The sequence below is a fragment of the Vicugna pacos genome, unplaced genomic scaffold (assembly GCF_048564905.1).
Source record: "Vicugna pacos unplaced genomic scaffold, VicPac4 scaffold_394, whole genome shotgun sequence".
Classification (NCBI taxonomy): domain Eukaryota; kingdom Metazoa; phylum Chordata; class Mammalia; order Artiodactyla; family Camelidae; genus Vicugna; species Vicugna pacos.
This window is the reverse complement of record NW_027329072.1, coordinates 24-21935: the sequence shown is the minus strand read 5'-3', so window position 1 is coordinate 21935 and position 21912 is coordinate 24. Positions and strand designations below refer to the sequence as shown.

At 61.2% G+C, this 21912-nt stretch overlaps 3 protein-coding genes across 10 annotated transcripts; 2 read left to right on the top strand and 1 right to left on the bottom strand.

The window, feature by feature from the left end:
• The first annotated feature begins 6 nt into the window (after positions 1-6).
• Positions 7-5135, top strand: PLXNB3 (plexin B3). 5 transcript variants are annotated; one of them, XM_072958265.1, is made up of 17 exons: positions 7-20; positions 102-263; positions 339-490; positions 657-757; positions 836-1059; positions 1184-1362; positions 1625-1691; positions 1984-2311; positions 2442-2545; positions 2632-2725; positions 3067-3245; positions 3429-3589; positions 3739-3886; positions 4097-4161; positions 4230-4305; positions 4420-4494; positions 4789-5135. In XM_072958265.1, exons 3-17 carry the CDS (start codon positions 345-347, stop codon positions 4891-4893), a joined length of 2052 nt encoding a protein of 683 aa, XP_072814366.1. In that variant the 5' UTR covers positions 7-20; positions 102-263; positions 339-344; the 3' UTR covers positions 4894-5135. The 5 variants fall into 5 exon arrangements, with proteins under 5 accessions (XP_072814366.1, XP_072814362.1, XP_072814365.1 ...); XM_072958261.1 differs by lacking the exon at positions 7-20 and having other exon boundaries at positions 119-201; XM_072958264.1 differs by lacking the exon at positions 7-20 and having other exon boundaries at positions 136-263; positions 2029-2311.
• Positions 5136-6505: 1370 nt separating this feature from the next.
• SRPK3 (SRSF protein kinase 3) lies at positions 6506-11142 on the top strand. Of its 3 annotated transcripts, XM_031671437.2 has the most exons (15): positions 6506-6641; positions 6713-6843; positions 6986-7094; positions 7228-7315; positions 7612-7699; positions 8224-8330; positions 8410-8575; positions 8660-8685; positions 9206-9335; positions 9420-9659; positions 9750-9850; positions 10218-10325; positions 10394-10463; positions 10544-10636; positions 10778-11142. In XM_031671437.2, the coding sequence occupies exons 1-15, from the start codon at positions 6517-6519 to the stop codon at positions 10963-10965; spliced, it is 1770 nt and encodes a 589-aa protein (XP_031527297.2). In that variant the 5' UTR covers positions 6506-6516; the 3' UTR covers positions 10966-11142. The 3 variants fall into 3 exon arrangements, with proteins under 3 accessions (XP_031527297.2, XP_072814367.1, XP_072814369.1); XM_072958266.1 differs by having other exon boundaries at positions 10394-10636; XM_072958268.1 differs by having other exon boundaries at positions 6571-6641; positions 6720-6843; positions 10394-10636.
• Positions 11143-11255: 113 nt separating this feature from the next.
• IDH3G (isocitrate dehydrogenase (NAD(+)) 3 non-catalytic subunit gamma) lies at positions 11256-19539 on the bottom strand. Of its 2 annotated transcripts, XM_006218514.3 has the most exons (13): positions 19258-19539; positions 16056-16094; positions 15672-15683; positions 15317-15414; positions 14870-14982; positions 13479-13539; positions 13256-13388; positions 13018-13151; positions 12585-12687; positions 12346-12492; positions 11903-11997; positions 11761-11821; positions 11256-11456 (listed from the first exon to the last, which is right to left on the bottom strand). In XM_006218514.3, the coding sequence occupies exons 1-13, from the start codon at positions 19336-19338 to the stop codon at positions 11355-11357; spliced, it is 1179 nt and encodes a 392-aa protein (XP_006218576.1). In that variant the 5' UTR covers positions 19339-19539; the 3' UTR covers positions 11256-11354. The 2 variants fall into 2 exon arrangements, with proteins under 2 accessions (XP_006218576.1, XP_072814370.1); XM_072958269.1 differs by lacking the exon at positions 15672-15683 and having other exon boundaries at positions 19258-19498.
• Between the last annotated feature and the right edge of the window lie 2373 nt (positions 19540-21912).

The window sequence follows — 21912 nt, the reverse complement described above, 5'->3', positions numbered from 1 at the left end:
GCAATATCCTGGACGTGGAGGTGAGGGCTTCCGCCGGCTGGCTCTACTGGGGGCTGCGGGTGCAGGCTGGCCGTGGCTCAGGCCCCTGGTCTGTCTCCCAGGGCGAGGGGCTCAACCTGGGGATCAGCAAGGAGGAGGTGCGTGTGCACATCGGCGACAGCGAGTGCCTGGTGCAGACGCTCACGCTCACCCACCTATACTGTGAGCCGCCCCCGCGGGCCCCACACCCCACCAATGGCTCCAGCACCTTGCCGCAGTTCGTGGTGAGGCTGGACCCCACACAAGGGTGGGCAGGTGGAGTGCTGCAGGCCTGTGCTCAAGAGCCCTGCCCCCCCCAGGTGCAGATGGGCAACGTGCGGCTGGCCCTGGGCCCTGTCCAGTACGAGGAGGAACCCGTACTGTCTGCCTTCCCGGTGGAGGCCCAGGTGGGCCTAGGCCTGGGCGCAGCCGTGCTGATCGCGGCCGTGCTCCTCCTCACCCTCATGTACAGGTGAGGGGGCCCCCTCCCCGCCACATACATACCTGTGCAAACTTCCCTCTTCACTTTTGGAAAAGGTGCCCCGTGACAGGCCTCTGGGCTGGCAGCTGTCTCAGTTTGGTGGCCTCAGCCCAGGCAGGCCTGGGCGTGTGGCTGACACCTGGTCCCCGGGCTGTAGGCACAAGAGCAAGCAGGCCCTGCGAGACTACCAGAAGGTTCTGGTGCAGCTGGAGAACCTGGAGATTGGCGTGGGCGACCAGTGCCGAAAAGAGTTCACAGGTGGGGAGGGGGTGAAGGGAGAGGGGCAGAGGGCTTACCTGGCCCGGAGCTCACACCTTGGTGGCTCCTGGCCTACAGATCTGATGACCGAGATGACCGACCTCAGCAGCGACCTGGAGGCCAGCGGCATCCCCTTCCTGGACTACCGCACGTATGCCGAGCGCGTCTTCTTCCCCGGGCGCAGCAGCTGCCCGCTGCAGCCTGCCCTTGAGGGGCCGGGGGAAGAGGGCCACCGTGCCCCCGTGCGCCAGGGCCTCATGCAGCTCTCTAACCTGCTCAACAGCAAGCTCTTCCTTCTCACAGTGAGAATCTGTGGGCTGGCAGGGGGCCTCGAGCAAGGAGGTGGGGCTGGGCGGCAGGTGTGGGCACAGAGGTGGGAGGACAGGTGGGGCTTACCGGAGCGAGTGCCCCACAACTTCCGCCTAGCTCATCCATACCCTGGAGGAGCAGCCCAGCTTCTCCCAGCGGGACCGCTGCCATGTGGCTTCGCTGCTGTCCCTGGCGCTGCACGGCAAGCTCGAGTACCTGACCGACATCATGAGGACGCTGCTTGGCGACCTGGCCGCCCATTACGTGCACAGGAACCCCAAGCTCATGCTGCGCAGGTTGGCCTTGGCCTGACCAGTCCTGGAGCAGGGGAGCTGGCTCCCTCTGGCCCTGTCCTGGGGTGGGCGGGGCCAGGAGCCCCCAGGGGGCAGGCTAGCTCTGAAGCCACTGGCAGGGAAGTAGGAGGAAGTGGTCCTGAGCAGTGACCTGGGCACAAAGGCTGGCCGCGCAGGGCAGCGCTGCCTTCCTGCTACTGCCTGCCTTGGCCCAGAGATGGGACGGCCCCACAGCAGCCCCCCTGACCCGGGCCACTCCCTGCAGGACGGAGACCATGGTGGAGAAGCTGCTCACCAACTGGGTGTCCATCTGTCTCTACTCCTTCCTGAGGGTGAGGGCCCTTCTCCCCTCACTCCCTTCCCGGGCTGCTGCCTGTGGTCTTGTGGATCTGTGCCCAAACTCCCTCAGGGGCCTTGAGCATGAGGACCAGTTGGGACAGTGGTAAGGGAAGGGCTTCCAACTTTGGCCCAGGCCGGATGTAAAGTAGAGGATGCTGTCGCTGCCCACCCTTGCTCTGTGAGGCCAGATGGCTGCCCCTCCCTGAAATCCCCACCCACCATGCCCCTGAGCCTCACACAGCATGCCCGTCCCCAGCTGACGCTGGCCCGGCCCGGTGGTTGCAGGAGGTGGCAGGCGAGCCACTGTACATGCTTCTCCGGGCCATCCAGTACCAGGTGGACAAGGGCCCCGTGGATGCTGTGACAGGGAAGGCAAAACGGACCTTGAACGACAGCCACCTGCTGCGGGAGGACGTGGAGTTCCAGCCTCTGACGCTGATGGTGCTGGCCAGCCCTGGGGCTGGTGGGGCTGCGGGAAGCGGTGCAGGGCAGCACGTGCCTGCCCGGGTGCTCGACACGGACACAATCACCCAAGTCAAGGAGAAGGTGTTGGACCAAGTCTACAAGGGCACCCCATTCTCACAGAGGCCCTCAGTGCACGACCTAGATCTTGGTGAGAGCCCTCCCCCTCCGCTGGCCCTGCCTGGGTCTGTTCTCACCTGTGGATGCTCAGCTCTGCCTTGCTCGGAATGGGGGACTCGGAGAGTGGGCGGTGGGCTGACTGGCTTCCCTGGGGCCCTCAGAGTGGCGCTCAGGCCTGGCTGGCCACCTAACCCTATCAGATGAGGACCTGACGTCAGTGACTCAGAACCAGTGGAAAAGACTCAACACTCTGCAGCACTACAAGGTGCCCGGCGGGCGGGAGCTGGGGGCAGACCCCCGCCTCTGCTTCAGCCAAGGAAGGAGCCCAGCCTCTGATCACCTCCCTGCTAGGTCCCGGATGGAGCCACGGTGGGGCTCATCCCCCAGCTGCACAATGGAGGCGCCGTCTCCCAGAGCCTGGCCCAGAGCTGCCCCTCTGGGGAGAGTGAGTCCCGTGGCCCAGACGCACCCACCTGCCCCCAGGATCTTGGGGCAGGCAGGCAGGAGTCCTGGTCACGCTGTCTGCCTTGCCTGGGTCTCCCTACAGCTTGCCAGGGGGCAAGTCAAAACTCTAGGCTGAGCCAAGGACCTGGGGTGGACGAGCGTGGCAGTGTGTTCTGGTCAGGGAGCTCCAGGGCTGTAGGGTGTTGGGCTGCCACCCTCCTGTCCACATCTCTCATCCCCGGCTTCCCTCGGCTCCCCGGACCCTGTCCCCACCCCACCAGGTGAGCCTCATGGGGTGGGCGATGGGGACATAGGACTGAGGCCGGGCTTCTGTGCCTTCAGACATCCCTATGCTGGAGGACGGTGAAGAGGGCGGGGTCCGCCTCTGGCACCTGGTGAAAGCCACCGAGGAGCCGGAAGGGGCCAAGGCGCGCCGCAGCAGCCTGAAGGAGCGGGAGCGGGAACGGGCTCGGGCCAAGGCCATCCCAGAGATCTACCTCACCCGCCTGCTCTCCATGAAGGTCGGTCGGTGTGGCTGGGTGTCTGGGGAGGCTCACTAAGGGCATCCCGACTGAGCCGGGGGAGGGGGGACAGCGTGGTCCCAAGAGGCAGAGGGGCGGCCCCACCCACTGAGGGAGGATGGGGCTGGCCACAGCTTTGAGGGCCCCACACCCTGCCCCATACCGTCCTTCCCTGCCTCCCAGGGCACACTGCAGAAGTTTGTGGATGACACCTTCCAGGCCATCCTCAGCGTGAACCGGCCTGTACCCATCGCTGTCAAGTACCTGTTTGACTTCCTGGACGAGCTGGCTGAGAAGCATGGCATCTTGGATCGGGAGACCCTGCACATCTGGAAGACTAACAGGTACCTTGCTTGCTCCCCCTGGCCCCTGAGCAGGTGGGACCTGGGGTCCCAGAGAAACCAGGACTCGCAGGGCAGCTCTCGGTGGAACTCAGGGCTGGGGCAAATGTTAGAGTAGCCATACCTCACACGTTCGGCTGGCCTGTCCCCAGCCTGCTGTTGCGGTTCTGGGTGAACACTCTGAAGAACCCACAGGTCATCTTTGATGTGCGGGTGTCAGACAACGTGGACGCCATCCTCGCCGTCATCGCCCAGACCTTCATGGACTCCTGCACTGTCTCGGAGCATAAAGTGGGCCGGGTGGGTGAGGGCAGGGCAGGTGGTGGCAGCCAGGGGCTTGAGGAGGAGAGGCTTGTCGGGGCTCGGCACAGAGCCCTGGGTGGGGCTTGGGGGCGGCGAATAATGGGGTCAGGAGGCCAGGGGAGGGGACACCAGTGGCACAGTCAGACTGACAGGGCCGGAGCTCCCCCACCTCCCCACTCATGCCTACCGCCTCTCCCTCTGGAGCAGGACTCCCCAGTGAACAAACTGCTCTACGCCCGGGAGATCCCTCGCTACAAGCAGATGGTGGAGAGGTAGGTGTCAGGGTGTCACGGACGAGGGACTGGGGGCTGCCCAACCGTAACTGGATCCACTCCTCCAGATACTACTCCGACATTCGCCAGAGCTCTCCAGCGAGTTACCAGGAGATGAACTCGACTCTGGCGGAGCTCTCCGGGGTGAGGCACAGCCCATAGGTCACACCCTTCCACGCTGGGGGAGGAGAGCGGAGGAGGGCGGCTGGGGGCTGGAGGGCCAAGGTGGGGCCTCACCCGCCCGTGTGCTGCCCCTAGAATTACACCTCCGCTCCCCACTGTCTGGAAGCTCTGCAAGAACTCTACAGCCACATCCACAGGTACTATGACCAGGTGAGGCCCAGGGAACTCCAGTAGGGAGTGTCGCACCTCTGGAGCCCAGAGGGAGGTCCCAGGAAGCTCCCTGGGGGTGGGAGGAAGTGTCCAGGCCCAATCTGGGCAAAGAAGAAGAGCCCAGGTTGGGGAAGGGTCTTGGCTTCCGCCTAGATTCCTCTGGGAGGCCTCGGGCCACCCCTGTTGCCCGCCCCCCTCCCCAGCCTGCTACTGAAATGGAAACAGGGCAGGTGTCCCTGGGCCGGTGGGCAGAAGGCTGGGGCCTCAGGCGGGGCGGCCTCCTCTGCCCTGCAGGTCATCAGTGCCCTGGAGGAGGACCCTATGGGCCAGAAGATGCAGCTGGCTTGCCGCCTGCAGCAGATTGCCGCCCTGGTGGAGAACAAGGTGACTGACTTGTGAGCTCAGGGAGCAGCAGGCCCCGCCTTCACAATGCCTTCCCTCCAGCGACCCAGGAGGAGCCATGGATGGAGCCAGCGACCCAGGAGTGGCTGGCAGGGAGTGGGACGGGCTCCCTGTCGCCTCTCCCACCGCCCATCCTTCCTTCCTTCCCCCCGCCTCCACCCTGCCTGGCTTCTTTCTAATTTATAGCCACCCATCCTTCTCGCTTTCCACTCCCCGACTGTATTTATGTCCTTGCTGGAGAATCATATCTGGAAATAAAATACAAATATGTCTTTTTAGAAGAAGCCTGATCCCCAGCCCCACGTTCCCCCATGAGTCCACTCCATGCCCGTTGGCCCTCCCCTTGGCCCCGTGCCTACGACTGCTGCTACCTGTGAAAAAGAGGTGTCATCAGGCACGTCCAGGAAAGCTGCCTGGCCCTCCTGCCCCCATCTGTGTCCAACCCACCCTCCCAGTTCTTTCCTTGGCACAGGGGCGTAGGATCAAGCGTACCCCATCACGGGGTAACCACAGTCACTGCTAAGCTCCCTCTGCTTCATTCTGACTCCCTGGCGGTCCCCAGCTGGCCTCCTGGCTCCACTGTTATCTCTTCCATTCCCTTGGGAGCCAAGTGCCCATCAGTCTCTGCCAGAACCCCACACTGGTGTGCAGGCTCCAGGGTCTCCCTTCTTCTTCCCACCCACAGCCACTCTTAAGCCAAGGCCAACCTCGGAGGTCTCCAGCCCACCCCCTTTCTGGGGACCCGATGCTTCTCCCCAGTCCCTTGGATGCAGCCCCAAGGTCACAGGCTCTGGAGGGCTATGCCTGTCCTGGACGTCCCTCTGTCACCAGCCCCCTAGAGCTATGGGCTTGTTTCCTTCCCACTTAAGGAGGACCCCTGAGGTCAGGGCCAGCGTGGACAGCTTCCTCCGCCTCCCTGGCAGACACGCAGCACACGTTGGTGGAGACAGTGAGCCAGGCAGGGATAATGGGCCGGGGTAGAGCCAGGGCTGGGCCCAGGAAGCCAGGAGTACTGGGTACTGGGTTGGGGGCTCGCAGGCTCATGCCCAGGCCCGACACCTCTGCTGGGAAGAACGAGCTGCCTTCAGCTCATGCCATTACCTTTGCCGGGCCGGGACCCCCAGAGACACCACACTGAGGGATAGAAGGACACCAGGCTCCCGCCTGACTTAGGGTTCAAGGAGCCCCTGGAAAAGCGGGAACTGGCTGAGTGGGCAGGGAATGAGGTACCCATGGGAATGGGGGGGTCGCGTCTGAGAGGGCTCCCCAGAAGCCAGAGAACTTCCCAAAGTGTTGCTGGTGGCCTAGGTTGCATGAGAGGGGTTGGGGGCTCGGCCTGAGGACTGGATTGCCGTGTCCATGGACCAGATCGTCATGTGGGATCCCCCTCGGTCCTGGGGTGCAGGGAAGCTGTGTGGAGGCTGGGTCAGGCTGCGTCCCCACAGTGGTGCCCTCCGCCAGCCCTGGGCGGGGGGCGAGGGGGGCTCGCCCTGGGGGCCGGACTCTCCGGGGCTGCTGTCGCTGCACCGCCCCCTCCCCGTTGCATACCTTGCCCACAGCCGAGCAGCTGGGAGGCTATTTATAAAGGCGGGTGAGATCAGCGGCCGGCAGAGGCTATAAATGCGCGGGCCGCGGCCGGGCCCCACAGGAGCAGCCGCCCGGGGCGCCGGAGCTGTGGGCCGCGCAGTGGGGATGAGCGCCAGCAGGGGCGGTGGCGGCGGGGACAGCGGCAGCAGCAGCAGCAGGTAGGGCTTGGCCCAGAGGCCCGGGGCCCCTGGCACCTCGCACGCTTACCGCCCGCCTACCCCACCCTCAGCTCACAGGCCTCCTGCGGGCCCGAGTCCTCAGGCTCCGAACTTGCCCCCCCCGCGCCAGCACCACGGATGCTGCAGGCGCTGCTGGGCTCCGATGATGAGGAGCAGGAGGACCCCAAGGACTACTGCAAGGGTGAGGCCTGGCCTTGGTGCAGCCCAGTAGGAGGAGGGTGCCAGAGCCAGCCCACGTGGGCCAGGGCACAGCAGGCCTGGGCTGCCCCGGGGCACGGGGGAAGGCGACGTCCCCACTGTGCTCCAGCAGCTCCCTTCCCCAGGCGGCTACTATCCTGTGAAGATCGGTGACCTGTTCAATGGGCGGTACCACGTGGTGCGCAAGCTGGGCTGGGGACACTTCTCCACCGTCTGGCTCTGCTGGGACATCCAGTGAGCGCCCCCTCTGCCCCCTGGGGCCCAATGCCAGCTGGGCTCCTGCCCCTGGACGCAGTTGGGGCCACCACGATGGCCCCATGGGTCTGGCCGGCAGCGCCGGCCACTGACGTTGGTCTTGGTGTTGCAGGCGCAAGCGCTTCGTGGCCCTGAAAGTGGTGAAGAGCGCAGGGCATTACACGGAGACAGCTGTGGATGAGATCAAGCTCCTGAAATGTGTGAGGCGCCTCCCCTGCCGGCTCCCAGCTCCCCAGGAGCTGCCCAGGGCCTGGCAATGTGGGTGCAAGGCCTGCCGGGGCTCCGCAGGGCGGGGCAGGGCTCCCAGAGGGGCAGGCTCCAGCTGGCTCTGCCTGTGTGGGAGGACCTGGAGGAGCGGGCGAGGGAGGGGCAGGCAGCCTCTTACAGGGCCCAGCAGGAGCAGGAGAGGGGACCAGAGGTGCAGGGGGCGCCGCTGGGGGGTGGGAGCCGGGGGGGCAGGATGGAACCATCTGTGGCCCCTTGGCTTTTGCCCCAGGTCCGAGACAGTGACCCCAGTGACCCCAAAAGAGAAACCATTGTCCAGCTCATCGATGACTTCAGGATCTCAGGGGTTAATGGAGTCCGTATCCTTTGCAGGCTGATTAAAGCGGTGCGACAGTGGCAGCTGCCCGCCCCGCAGCCCTGGAGTTTGCTATCTGCAGGATGGGGATGGGGCTCGTCCCTGTCAGTGACACTACTCCGTGAACTACCCCCACCAGTTTGAGGATTTGTGTTATGTGTGGGGGACAGTGGATATCCATGGATGTGGCTGGGGTACCCCCAAGTAGCAGGGGCTGCCTTTGTGCCAGTGCCTTCCGTTTGGGGGGCTGTCCACAGGCTCTTTGGCAGCCCTGGACTGGGGCCGCCCTGAGGGCTGTGTCTACTCCTCCAGTGCCCTCTCCCAAAGATGACCACAGAGCATACCCTCCCAACTGGCACAGCTGAAGGTGACAGAACACTCTAATGACACGGGGATAGTGGTTATCACCAGGACTGTCCAGTCCCAGCTCTGCACTCGAGCCTCATTGCACCCCCAGCCCAGCTGAGGGTGGGCAGGGCCTCTGCTCCAGCTGTGTGCCGCCTGGTTGCCCTTCACTCCTGGCCCCAGATGTATGCATGGTCCTGGAGGTCCTGGGCCACCAGCTCCTCAAGTGGATCATTAAGTCCAACTACCAGGGCCTGCCTGTGCCCTGTGTGAAGAGCATCGTGAGGCAGGTGAGCATCACCCATCCTGCATGAAGAGGATGGTGTGGCAGCCAGGGCTGGGCTGGTAGAGCTGAGTGGCTCTCCCCAGGTACTGCACGGCCTGGATTACCTCCACACCAAGTGCAAGATCATCCACACGGACATCAAGCCCGAGAACATCCTGCTGTGTGTGGGTGATGCCTACATCAGGCGCCTGGCCGCTGAGGCCACGGAGTGGCAGCAGTCAGGGGCACCGCCCCCATCCCGCTCCACAGGTACCGAGAGCCCAAGCGGGACCAGGGTGGGCCTATGGGCCTGAGCCCCAGCCTGAGTCTCTCCTCCTTTCTCTTGCCACCTAGTCAGCACTGCTCCCCCAGAGATCATGGTAAGTTGGGGCAGCCCTCCCTTCCTAGGCCTCATCTTCCCATCTCCTCGAAGCTCACTTCCTCAGCCTCTCCGGTTCCACCCCTCCCTACATTCCCACAGTGGCAACTGCAAAAAGGCTGGGTGGCCCAGATGTGGGGGATACACAGGGTGGGTCACATGCCCCAAACTGCCCTGGGGAGCTGCTGGACTCGCCACTGCCTCAGTGGAAGGACACAGTGTCGAAGGCCAGGAGGGGACAGAGCTGCCCCCAGGGGAGGCAGGCAACCAGTCACGGGCAGGCCCGTTGGTTCCTCCCCAACCTTGAGCTCTGGGGAGCGGAGGGCAGGAGGGGACAAGAGGCAGGGGAGGGTGAGTGTCAGGAGGTAGGCTGGAGGGGGGTGGTGCCATGTTCTGGTGTCCCTGGAGCCATGGGGCCCGCAGGCCTCGTCCCCTGTGGGGGCGTGTGGGCCACGGGCAGAGGCTCAGCTGGTCAGGGAACCCATGACGGGAACCCCGAGTAACCCGGGCTCTAACGGCAGACCGGTAAGCTGTCAAAAAACAAGAGGAAGAAGATGAGGCGCAAACGGAAACAGCAGAAGCGGCTGCTGGAGGAGCGGCTACGGGACCTGCAGAGGCTGGAGGCCATGGAAGCAGCGGCCCAGGCAGAGGGTGAGGGGCCAGAGCGGGTGCGGGGATCCCTGGCGAGCATGTTGCAGGGCGTTGCTCACACACCCCCTCCACCCGTATCCCCAGACTGTGGCTCGAGACTGGAGGGGGGCAGCGGCTCCACCTCTTCTTCTGGCTGCCACCCCGGGGGTGCCCAGGCCGGCCCCTCCCCGGCCTCCTCCTCCCCTGCCCCAGGGGGCAACCGCAGCCTCAGCCCCGGCTCCCAGACCTCAGGCTTCTCGGGCTCCCTCTTCTCTCCCGCCTCGTGCTCCATCCTCTCAGGCTCCTCCAACCAGCGGGAGACTGGGGGAATCCTGTCACCCAGCAGTAAGTTGGGCGGGGCCAGGGGGTGGCAGGTGGACAGGGCTGGGAGGGGCCGGGCCAGCTCAGAATCTCTCCCTTCTCTTGCTTCCCCAGCACCATTTGGTGCCTCGAACCTCCTGGTGAACCCCCTAGAGCCCCAAAATGCAGACAAGATCAAGATCAAGATCGCAGATCTGGGCAACGCCTGTTGGGTGGTATGAGCGGGCGCCCTGCTACGAAAGAGTCACAGGCCTGTTCCCGGGGCTCACCGAGCAATCGCCCGGCCAGACTTCTGTCTGCCTCATGCCGTGGTCCCGGGACTGAGCCCAAACTAGCACTGGTCACACCCGGTCAGCAAAACTGGGCCCACAGCAGGGGGTGGGGGGCCCCTTGGAAGGGGCCACCCTCAGCTTCGGGTCTCCTGGCCAGGCCCTGGCAGGACATCTGGGGACCCTGAGGCTCAGAGCAAGCCCCAGTGAGCTCCTTAGGTGCACAGCCCAGAGGAGTTGGGAGACGAGTGGGGGCATCGAGGGCAGGCCAGCATGGCCCCAGCTCCTCCCCCAGGGCTCCCCTTGCTTCCAGCACAAGCATTTCACCGAGGACATCCAGACGCGGCAGTACCGGGCCGTGGAGGTGCTGATTGGTGCCGAGTATGGACCCCCAGCCGACATCTGGAGCACAGCATGCATGGTAGGCCTCGGCCACCCCTGCCCAGGGCTGGCCCACCAGCCAGCAATCTCACCTTCTCCCTCTTCCAGGCCTTTGAGCTGGCCACCGGTGACTACCTGTTCGAGCCGCACTCCGGAGAAAACTACAGTCGTGATGAGGGTAGGGGGAGGCAGGCCCTGGGCTCAGCCTTGGGGCCTCCCGGCTGCCAAGCTAGCCCCCAGCCACCTCTCTGTCCACAGACCACATCGCCCACATCGTGGAGCTTCTGGGAGACATCCCCCCAGCCTTTGCCCTCTCAGGCCGTTACTCCCGAGAGTTCTTCAACCGGAGAGGTGGGGCCAGGCAGGCTCAGGCCACGTGGATGTAGGGGGTGGGGTGGGGACCCGGGCTCTGAAACAGTGGGAGAGATGGGTCCCAGACCAGAGGCCCCCTCCTTGGTGGAACCTAACCCGAGGCCCCTGGCCCACCCCTAGGAGAGCTGCGGCACATCCACAACCTCAAGCATTGGGGCCTGTATGAAGTGCTCATGGAGAAGTACGAGTGGCCCCTGGAGCAGGCCACGCAGTTCAGCGCATTCCTGCTGCCCATGATGGAGTACATCCCCGAAAAGCGGGCCAGCGCGGCTGACTGCCTCCAGCACCCTTGGCTCCAGCATCCGTAGGCCCCACTGGCGCTCTGGGCAGCTTGGGGTGGGCCCGGCTGCCCCCACCCCCCACCCCCAGTGCCTTGAGGGAAAGCAGGACAGTTCCTGCCACCCTGCGCGAGCTGCCCTCTCCCTACCCTGGTCAGCAGGGCAGACAGATGCTGGGGCCAGGCCCACATTTCAAAATCTGTTCTGCCCTCAATCCTTACAGAGGGCACTCTGAATAAGAAGTGTGCTGTTTCTTTTCTTAATAAAGTGTGACCTGAAACACCAGCGTCCTGGAGTGACAGAAACATATGGCCAAGAACTGGGGCAGAAGCTGGTTTATTCTGGGTCTACCCACTCAGTAGGGTGCTGGGGGAGCGAAGGGGATCTGGAGAGGGGGTGGACACAGTGCCAGAGACAGCCTAGGCCTCCACGGCCCGGCCGTTGATGATGCGGATGTGACGGATGATGTCCTGGATGGCTTCCGATGTGGTGCCCTGGCCCCCGATGTCCGGGGTGTGCATCTGTGGGAGGTAGGCAAGCTCGGTCACACAGCAGGGTTCCACCAATACCTGAGCCCTGCCTGGCAGGCGGCCCAGGGCTGGCCACTGTCTCCACTGGCTTACAGGGCCTGAAAGCGCCATGAGGACAGCGGTCCCAGCTAAGGCCCTGAAGCCCTCCCTTACTTGGTACCACCCTCCCCTTGGGGGCAGCAGGAAGTGCCAGGTCACCACTTCCAGAACCTCAGATGTCCTATCAGCTCAACCTGAGCTGGGGGCGGGGAGGAGGTTGCTGGGGAGGAGGCAGGTGAGGGGAGAAGAGCCTCACATTTTCATTGTCCATGGATGCCAAGACAGCCTTGCGGATGGAGGTGGCGTAGGAGTGTAGCCTAAGGAGGAAGATCAGACTTCAGGCCTCCGGGCCGCGAGGCTGGCCAGCGGCAGACAGCCCGCATCAAGAAGCTACTTACTTGAGGTGGTCAAGCATCATGCAACTTGCCAGCAACGTTGCTGTGGGGTTGGCGATGTTCTTATTGGCGATACTCTTGCCTGTGTTCCTTGTAGCCTGGAAGAGGCAAGATGGGAGAAGGGGGGTGGTGAATATAAGAATGTTGAGTGCAGACTACATTCATGTAGAAAGCCCAGAACAGGCAAATCCACAGAGACAGAGGGTGGGTGAGTTCCGTGCCGGGGCCAGGGAAGGAGGGCAGCAGGAGACTGACGGCTAACGAGGACAAGATTTCTCTTTGGAGAGATGAAAATGTTTGAGAATTAGTTGTGATGGCTGCACAACTCTGTATTATTCTAAAAACCACTAAATCATCCACTTTCAGCGGATGACACTGGATGCTATGTGAGCTACAGTTTACAATTCAAAGAGGCCAGCGGCCCTGGCGCCGCTAGCAGCACTCACCGTCTCGAATACAGCATACACGTGGCCATAGTTGGCCCCGGCCACGAGGCCAGGGCCTCCGACCAGCCCTGCACAGACGTTGTTGACGATGTTGCCGTAGAGATTGGGCATCACCATGACATCAAACTGCTGGGGCCGAGACACCAGCTGTGGGGCAAGAAGGGGCCAGACAGGAGCTTGAGCACAAGAAGCCCCAGGAGCCAGGGGCAGGGGGCCGCGTGGCGTGGCAGGCTAACTACCTGCATGGTGGTGTTGTCCACAATCATATTCTCAAAGGTGATCTGGGGGTAGCCAGCTGCCACCTCCTTGCAGCACTGGAGGAAGAGCCCATCGCCCAGCTTCCTAGTGGGGGACCCAGGACACCACTTTGGCCACTGCAACCATCAGCCGGAGGGATGGGGTGTGCAGACAGCCACAGGAGGCTGGGTTCTAATCTATAACCAGTCCCATCTGCAGAATGGGCACAATCCCACCCCACCTCCGCAAAGTGTGCATGGCAGTGAGGCCACAGCTGGGGAGTGGGCAATAGGCGCACCCCTGAGCCTGGCCCCTTGGTGGGTAGCTGGAGTCCTGGGCACAAGTCCCTGAAAGCAGTCCCAGCTAGGCTGCTCAATCCAGCTGCCTCAGGGCTGCTTGCAGAATGGGTGGGGTGGGGTGGGGCAGGAGGCATACATGATGTTGGCCTTGTGTACAGCTGTCACTTTCTTTCGCCCAGTTTCCTGGGCCAGTTTGAAGGCATACTCCGCAATGCGCAGGGACTTGGCCTTGGTGATGATCTTAAGGCTCTCCACCACTCCAGCCACACTCTGAGAAGGGGACAACAGAGAAGAGACCTATACCCTGTCCAAGCCTGCCCTCTAACACAAGCTTCCCTCGGGCACAGCCTTTACATCCCCGCCCCATGACCCACCTCATGCTCCAGGCTGCTGTACTCGCCCTCTGTGTTTTCCCGGACAATGAGGATGTCTATGTCCCTGTGCCGGGTCACCACTCCCGGCAGGCTCTTACAGTGGATGACGTTGGCGTACAGGTCCAGGCTGGTGCTGGGGGCACAGAGAGAAACAGCCAGTCAGTGCCAGGACTCTCTGCGGGCAACCCCCACCAGGCCATCACCCCGGGCACTTGGCTCTCACCGAAGGATGTTATTTCGGGATTTGTGGGATGGCGGCAGGTTGTGGTTTGTTTCAATATTACCTGCAGGACAGAAGCAAGGCAGGCAGGCTGGAAAGAGGGCCCCTGGCTCAGCCGTAGCACCTCAGTCCCCTTTCTGACCCAGGGAACATGTGCCGAAGGCGGCTTCAACAGCAGAGGAAGGCAGCTTCGGGTAGCAGAAATACTCCGTAGGACACTCTAGTATAACTTCCAGTGTAAGTTCCATGAGGGCAAAGGGGGCTGTGTGCATGCATGTGGTTCGCTGATGGGTTCCAAGGATCGAAAAGAGCCCCTGGCACATAGCAGGCACTCAGTCAATACGTAATGAATGAAAGAACAAATGAATGAATGAACAAGGATTGGCAGGCAGCCAGAAGCTCTTGCTAGACCCTGGGCAGGGAATGGCAAGGCCAGGGTGTGGCTGGATAGAAAGTCCACTCTTGCTTACTAACAGGATGATGGCTAGGCTGGCACCAGCAAGGTGACCTTGGCCAGGGTTAGCGCCAGGCCCTGTATCAAGGCACCACGAGAGCTCAGGGGCAGGTGGAGGTCGCCCGAAAAAGACCACCGTTTGGCCTTGGCTGGAACCAAGAGCAAGAGCAGCAGGGGGCTAGCAGCCACTGAGAGAAGGTGGTAAGGGTGCCAGGCAGAGGAGGCCTTTCTCAGGGACCCCGGGGCCACCAGCCCCTCCAAGTTACGCCCTGCCTGGGCTGACTTCACCCAGAGCGCCTTGGGCACCCTGTGGTTGGCATGTCAGCCCCTCCACTGGACTGCCAGTGCCGGGGGCTCTACCGGGGTTCATCTTTCCTCACTCACTCCTCACACAGAGCAAGTGATGGGCTAAAGCCTGCTGAACGAGTGATGGAAACAGTTTAAGAACTTGGATCAAATCAAGGAAAACCCAGAGAAGGGTAGAATTCCGGTCTGTAGCATCCACAGCTGTGCCAGCTGGAGCCAAGGCAGCAGGCAGAGGGTGGGAACTGCAACTCTGTGACATTTGTATGTGCAAACTCTGGCAGGTCAAACCTGACTTCAGCAAGGGGAGAGAGTATACAGTCAGCGGTAGAGTGCCTGCTTGGATGCACAAGGTCCTGGGTTCAATCCTCAGTACCTCCATTAAAAAAAAAATACATAAACCTAATTACCTCCCCCCCGCCGAAAAGAAACACAAACATCCACACAGACACAACCTGACTTCAGCAGAGGGGGCTGCCCCAGGAGGGAAGAAGGGCAGCCCGTCACCGGACCCGCTCCTGCAGAGCCAAGTGCCCCCGAGATCTCAGAATCACAGCACAACAGGGTCCCAGGGACAAGTGTCAGCTCAGAGGTGAAAGGAATCGCACATGATGCCCCTCCTGGCCCCCGCGCTCACCCTTCAGGGCCACGCGGTTCCGACGGATGGCCATGATAGCGTTACGGATGTCCTCTTCGTCAGCAGTGGAGCTCACGTGCACCTCTTCAAAGTCCACAGGCACACATGCATGCCTGCGGCAGAGCAGGGTCAGGACGGCGGCCCCAGGCCCCCTCCAGGAAGCCTGCCTGGACCACTGGGCACAGAGGTCTCTTCCTTGCTGCTGCCCACCTTGACCCGGCTCTGGCTGAGAGGGGACTGCACCCACCTGCACCAACTGATGGGGATGCATTTACACCCCTCGACACCGTTAGCAGGCCTGGTTCCACCTTGCCCATGCCCAGGCCAGCCTGGCAGGATCGCAGGCACCAGGACGAAAGGCCTGGGCTTGCAGCCCTCCTGCCATTGGCTTACTGCCCATCTTGGCACAAAGTTCTCCAGGCCCCTCCTGGGCCTGGGGCCCCGTACCTGAACACAGATTTGACATGCAGCATGAGCTCCGGCCCGATGCCGTCCCCAGGGATCATGGTCACTGTGTGCCGTCCACCATACTTAGCCGACGGAGGCTAGAGACGGGGAGGATAGGCCTTCAGCTCCCTTCCTCCCACCAGCACTGACCCGAGGGGCTGGCCAATCGTGAGGCGCCAGCTAGGGGTCCCTCACCCCTGCGCCCCACCCCACCCATCCCAGACAGGGCTGCTCGCAGGGGCTCCTCAGACAGGAGGACAGCAGCAGAAGCAGTCCCCTCCCCCACCTGGACCTGGGTCAACCCCAAAGCAACTAAAAGCCCCAAACCTAACAGGCAGATGAGAAGAATACTCACAATTGTTTGTTGCTAGAGTGGGGACAGGAAGGAAAAAGACACAGATCAGCCAAAGTCGGAGGAACAAGGGTGTGCCAGGGGAATGGGGCCTTTCCCCTGGGGACGCTGTCTAGCACAGTTCAGGTAAGGAGGGGTGGGCGAGCTCTGGAGACTGCACCTCAAAGGGGAAGACACAGAAGGGCCAGAAGCAGAGAGACATGGCACACACAAGCATGCACACGCACGTATACAACTCTGCACACACACATGCACGTAAACACACACACAAGCACCTGTACAGAAACACACAGACAGGCGCAAACGTGCGTAAACAAAAACATCCGTACATGCAAGCACACACACACACACACACACATGCACACACACACCCCAGCAAGTACTTACTGAGAAGCTTCTCCCGGGGGCCTCGTGGGCACCTAGAACCTGGCAAAGAGAACCCAGATGCCCAGGGTTGTCATCCAACCCAGAAACTCAACCTGGCAAGGGCCTGCTGAGCTCTTGGCGGGGCAGAGAAGCACCCTCACCGCGCCCGGACAGGCCCTGCGCACCACGCCCTCCACCTCCCCCAGGCACCACTGGCCAGCAAGCCACACCACACAGCAGGTGCCCGGTCGGCTCCAGAGCCGCCACTTCCCAAAGACCACCTGTTGCAGCGCCACAGAGGGCCGTAACAACCCTTTATGCCTCCTTCAGGTCCGCGCTCAGTTTTTCTTAAAAATGCTTACATCTCCCTTCCCTCCTTTCATTGTTTCTGGTCTTTTTTAGCCAATTATTCCTGCTCAGTGATGTCTGTGATTTGGAAAAGTTGGCACACTAAACACGGTACAATAGGGAAATCATTATAACCAACCACAGGACAACTATGATGGTCATTTAATCATTTTTTTATCACGTGTCCTTATTACAAAAGCACCATATGGTCAAAACATGGAGAAAACCCAGAATGTGGAGATCAGAAGGAAGACAGCATCCAGCCCCTGCCCACCCAGAGACGAGCGCCGCTGGGGAACGGCCCTCTAGAGTCCGAAATCGCAAGTCCAACCATTTTTAGAAGTAGAGCAGACACCATCTTTTGTAAAGCCCTGCAAAACCGCTTCGGGGCCTGTGTGGGTGACAAATGTCCTCAACCCTCTACTCGAAACAGCCACGTTTGGTCACATTGCTGCTGTGCCTGACTCTAAAGGCAGAGTCACTGTGGCCATTTTCCAAAGAGCTGTGCCTTCCTGCTATAAGTCTAGAAAGCTCAGGCAGAGGCTGACTACCTCAGCTGGCTCTCCCTGGCTGGTTCACAAGGGACCCGCCTGCACAGAGCTCAGGCAGCACAGGGGCTAGGAAGGGGCTGGTTGACAGGGCAAGAGGCCCCAGGGGTTTCTGCTGATTCAGGGGGCCCCTGGATCTGCAGCCAGAGGCACACATGGGGCTTTTCTGTTTTCCTTCTAGCAATTCTCAGTATCTGGACTCACTTTATTTGTATTGAGAGTAGGCTCTCAAACTTGTGGAAGGTGGCTTAGACTGCCCCTCCTCCAGGAAGTCTTCCCTGATGCCCTAAGGCTGCCAAGCTATTGGTCCCCTGGACTCCCAAAAGCCTACTCACTCCCTCCCTGCCAACCAGTCTCTCTAGGTTGACACTGCCTTGCTCCCTCTCCAATCCCTAAGCCCCCGAGAGTGGATACCATGTTTGTTTGATTCCCTACTGTCATCCCAAGACCCACAGAATGCCTGGCCCAGAGCCAGGACACAAAAATCATTTCCAGCATGAATGAGCACACTGGAAAACGAAGGAAGATACGGTGTGCTTCAAGGCTAAGGAAACCTAGGTCCAAATCCACCGTTCACTACTCTTGGTGGCAAACAGCTTAACCATGCTGAGCTTCCCACCCTGACCTGAAATCCACAGAATAGAGGTGCCTACTTTACCTGACTGCTGGAAAGATTAAGCGAGATGGGGTATGTGAGCTGTTCAGTCCCCAACAAGGCACAGGGGCTGTGCGAAACCACACTCACTCCTTGACCCAACCAGCCCCTCAGACCAGTGTTCAAGGCTCATGTCCAATGAGAGGATGTTGGGCCAACCCCTGTGGCTCCCAGCAGTAATTCCTCCCAGGTTACAGCCCTCTGGAGTCCACCGGCACTAGGCAGGTAACTTGGCCTTGGTATGAGCCAGCACTAGCACCAGGCCTGGCTCTGCATCTGTACAACTAACCCCAACCAGATCTTGCATCCCATCACTACCACCAGGGCTGAACCTCTCCCTCAGCTGGTCCCAATGCTAGATGTTCCTTCCAGCTTTGGACCCACAGAGCTCTCAGGATAGCGACTCCCCTGGCCTTGCTATGGACAGATGCAGGCACCTTCCATTAGGAGGTTCCAAAGGTTCTGTAAAGCTAACCATTAAGAGCCCAGCATGAGGCAGAAGGGAATATATGCATTGGTCTCCTGCTTGTTCACCTAGCAGGAGAGTAGACTGTTGGCCCTCATCCTTAGATAGTGTCACGGAAAGAAAGGAGTCCAGCAGGAGGGTATGTGTTCCAGGCAAAGGGCTGCCATACTACACGTCTTAGTGAGGCTTCACTCTTCAGCATGTTTCTGTTGGATCAAGTGCTCATGGTGGCTTCCTGTTTCCACACAAGGTCCCAATTAATGGGACCAAAGATCTGGGCTCTGTCTCTAAAGGTTCCCCTACCCAGGACAACCAGTCTTAGGGCAAGGCACCGACCAGATAGCAACTGCCCACAATCCCCGCCCCAATATGGACACAAGTACACACACAGGGAAGGTCAGAGTTGGCTAACTCCTTTGAGACAGAAACTGTAGCCCAAAGAGAAGGAGACTGCCTTAAGGTCACACAGTGGGTCGGTGGGGGCGCCAGGCCTGGAGGTACCTTTCGTCCCTCAGGGCCAGTCCTGACTTGCTGATGGTTCAGATGGCGTCCAACCCACCCAGGGACTAAATTAGCCTCATTTACTGTGTAAAGAGAGAGAAATCAGATCTGAATAACCAAGATCCTAAACGGAGAACGACAGAAGCAAAACCCTCTCGGCCTCCCCAACTCGCCAGCTTCAGGAACCCTAGCTCCTTCCCATTCCAGGCACCTGCTGGGCGGAGGGGGAGGTAAGCATCTGGGGTACCGGCGAAGTCCGACTCTCCACCTCCACTGGAATAGGTGGCAAAGTGGTCCACGAAAGGGAAAGCAGAGGTGGAAGGGCGAGGGGGGAACAGATTCCCCAGAGGGCAAGAGCAAGGCGGGCCGGGACACGTGACAGCCTCGGGAGGGCTCCCACAAGGACACGGAAGGTGAAACTTGGCCCGCTGTGGCCCACTGTCCTCGCTTGTCAGGAGCTCTTCTGCCACAAGATGTAGACCCCTGGGAAAGCCGGACCAGAGTCAGCTTTGGCTAACCTCTTCACTGACAGCGCAGGTGGCCAATCAACCCCGGCCGCAGCACTCTCCCCTCCCCTCTAGGGGCCCGCAACCAATCGGGCCCCAGGACGCTCCGAGAGCGGCGTCCTCCGGCCTGGCCCCGCCGAAATACGAGCACCCGTCGGCGAGCACCCCAGCTTCCTCAGGGCCCGTTCCCCTTTCTCACCTCCCAAGGACGGCAGAGGAGGGCTGGCCTGAGCACTGCCTTCGCAGCGCCACCTGCGGCCGTCGCCACCTTCAGCGCCATGACGGAAAGTGAGAAGCGCTGCACGTCCCGCCGCGCAGACACTGCTCTCGCGAGAGTTCGGCAGGGCACCAAGTACCGGGAGAGGGTGGGGGCCCGGCAGTGCGCACGCACGCGCCCGCGCCGGTTCCCACGCCCTCTTCCGGCGCCGAGAGCGCCGCCGCCGCCGCCGCCGCCATCTTGGGAGGGGGCGGCCAGCTGGGCCCCCGGTCTGGGGAGGGGACACGTCAGTGCTGCAAGTGACGTCACAGGCCCGCCCGGCCCGCCGGCTCCCGATTGGCTGCTGCGGCCGCTTACGCGTCGCGCTTCCTTGTCTGTTCCTCGTGTTCTGGGGAGTCGCTCTCTTTTTCTCTCGGCAGAGAAGAGGCGATGGCTGCGCTGGCATCTCTCGGCGCCCTGGCGCTACTCCTGCTGTCCGGCCTCTCCTGCTGCTCAGGTAGCGGCCTGGCCAGAGCTCGTTTCTGGCGAGCCTTTCTCCCACGACTGGTGGTGCGTGGGCGGGAGGAGGGGTGCGGGCGAAGCGGGGGTGTGGGCCTTCTTTCTCCGAGAGGCAGGTGGTCTCTGGTCGCGGCGGCGAAGGCCACCACGCGCTCCTGCACCACACACCTTTACCCAGCAGCCAGATCTTTCCCACGCCTGCTCCTGCGAGGAAGAGTCCCAGAGCCTCTCCAGTGCGCCTGGCCCCAGCTGCAGCAGGGAAAGTGACACACGTCCCTGCTCCCTCTCTCAGAGCTCCCGGTCCCAGAGCGGGGTCGGGCAGGAGAAAAGCTCTGCAGCACAGGCCGATTGGGGCGAGAAACTGGGCTGCTGGAGAGGAACCACCTGACCTGGTGCGGTGGGACCAGGCCTCTTCAGGAAGGGAGCTCTGAGTGAAGAGAGGGAGTAGGGACGGTCCAGGCAGAGGGGCCCAGAGTGTGGGCGCGTTAGAAAGGAACTGAAGAGGGAAAGATTAGTGGGCCTAGAGTGCCAGGCCAGACTGTTGATCTTTACCCTGAGGTCTTGCCGTGTTCTTATAGGGCTCTTCAGCAGAGCCGAGGCAGTCAGGTGGACTCACTTTTCTGAGAGACCGTTAACACTTAGTGGCAGGGTTGGGCTCACACTGGAGTCCACAAGTTTGCTTAGGAGTCCTTGCAGGAGCCAGCGCCAGGTCTGGGGGCCTGGACTGGGTCAGGGGCACTTTCTGCACATTCATTTTATTTGCCCTACTTCAGGCAAGCACCCTTGGTTCCTGCAGTGTTTCACCAGCCTAACTGGCCTCCCTGCCTGCACCCTTCTCACCAGCAACTTAGGAACTCCCAGTGCTGTAGCCAGTGATGTCTGGAAAGGGCAAACCTGACTGTAAAACTTTTCAGTGCTCCACTGTGTCCCTAGAAAAAAAGTCAAGCTTTAGCAGAGCCTGGAAGGGTCTGTGAGATGTGACTCCTGAGACCCACCTCCCACCCATGTCCCCAGGCTAATTCCTCCCACTGTCCAGACCCTGAGCCTTCTCTAACTGCCTCAGCCTAGGTCTTGGCCCCACCCGGACACCACATTCAGTGAGCAGGTGGCACCTTGTGAATTAGGTGGTGCTTTTCCTTCCTTGTAGTGTCTAGCAGCATGGAGCTGGCCCAGGTGACTTCCTTTCTCTCAGGGCAGCCCTGTTCAAAGGGACAAGTTGTGCTTCTGTATCCAGAATCGCTCCCATTTTCTCCTCTCGGGAAATGCTGAGTCTGGTCCTGGCCTTCTGTCAACTGTGTCTTGGGGCAGAGACCCGTTCCTTCATCTCTTGCAGCTCTGTGCTTTGTATCTGCGGGGGATGCCTTCAGTAAACTGTTCAGGGCCATGCGTGACTCTGAATTGAGGTCAGCCTGACCCCCTGGGCTTCTGGGGTGCTCCAGGCCAGGGCAGGCTGCAGCCCCAAAGCATTGCATGGCTTCCTTGTTTGTAGGTCCAGGCACAGACTAGAGCTGTGCGGTGAATCCATACAGCACTCCCCCTACCGCCCTGCCTGTGCATGCACACACACACGGGCACACACACCTGCACTTTCACACTTGCATTAAGGTTCCACCTGCACAGCTTTCTCATTCCCCCTCCCCCACCTTCCTTTGAGGCCACCCCACCCTCCTTTGCCATTGCGCTTCTGACTGGTCATTTGGATTTATCTCCCAGATGCCACCCGGCAGGGTCCAAAGGGCCCTTTGTATCCTCAGCTGATGAGGTCTGGGCGGTGGGGTCAAGGTGGTCCTTTCTGCCCCCACCCAGCCCAGTGCACACAAGCCGGGCCTTACCCAGGCGTCCTGCCTCCTCCCCACAGCAGAGGCCTGTGTGGAGCCCCAGATCACCCCTTCCTACTACACCACCTCGGACGCCGTCATTTCTACTGAGACTGTCTTCATCGTGGAAATCTCCCTGACATGCAAGAACAGGGTCCAGGTGAGGCAGTGGGGGTTCAGCCAGGAGGGTGCTGGGGCAGGACGTGGACAGTGAGTCTGGGACCTTGGGGGATCAGACCCAGGGACCTGTGTGGACAGAGGGAGAATAAGGGTTTCGGGTCTCAGATGTAGGAGAGATTGGGGCTCAGCAAGGCCAGATTCT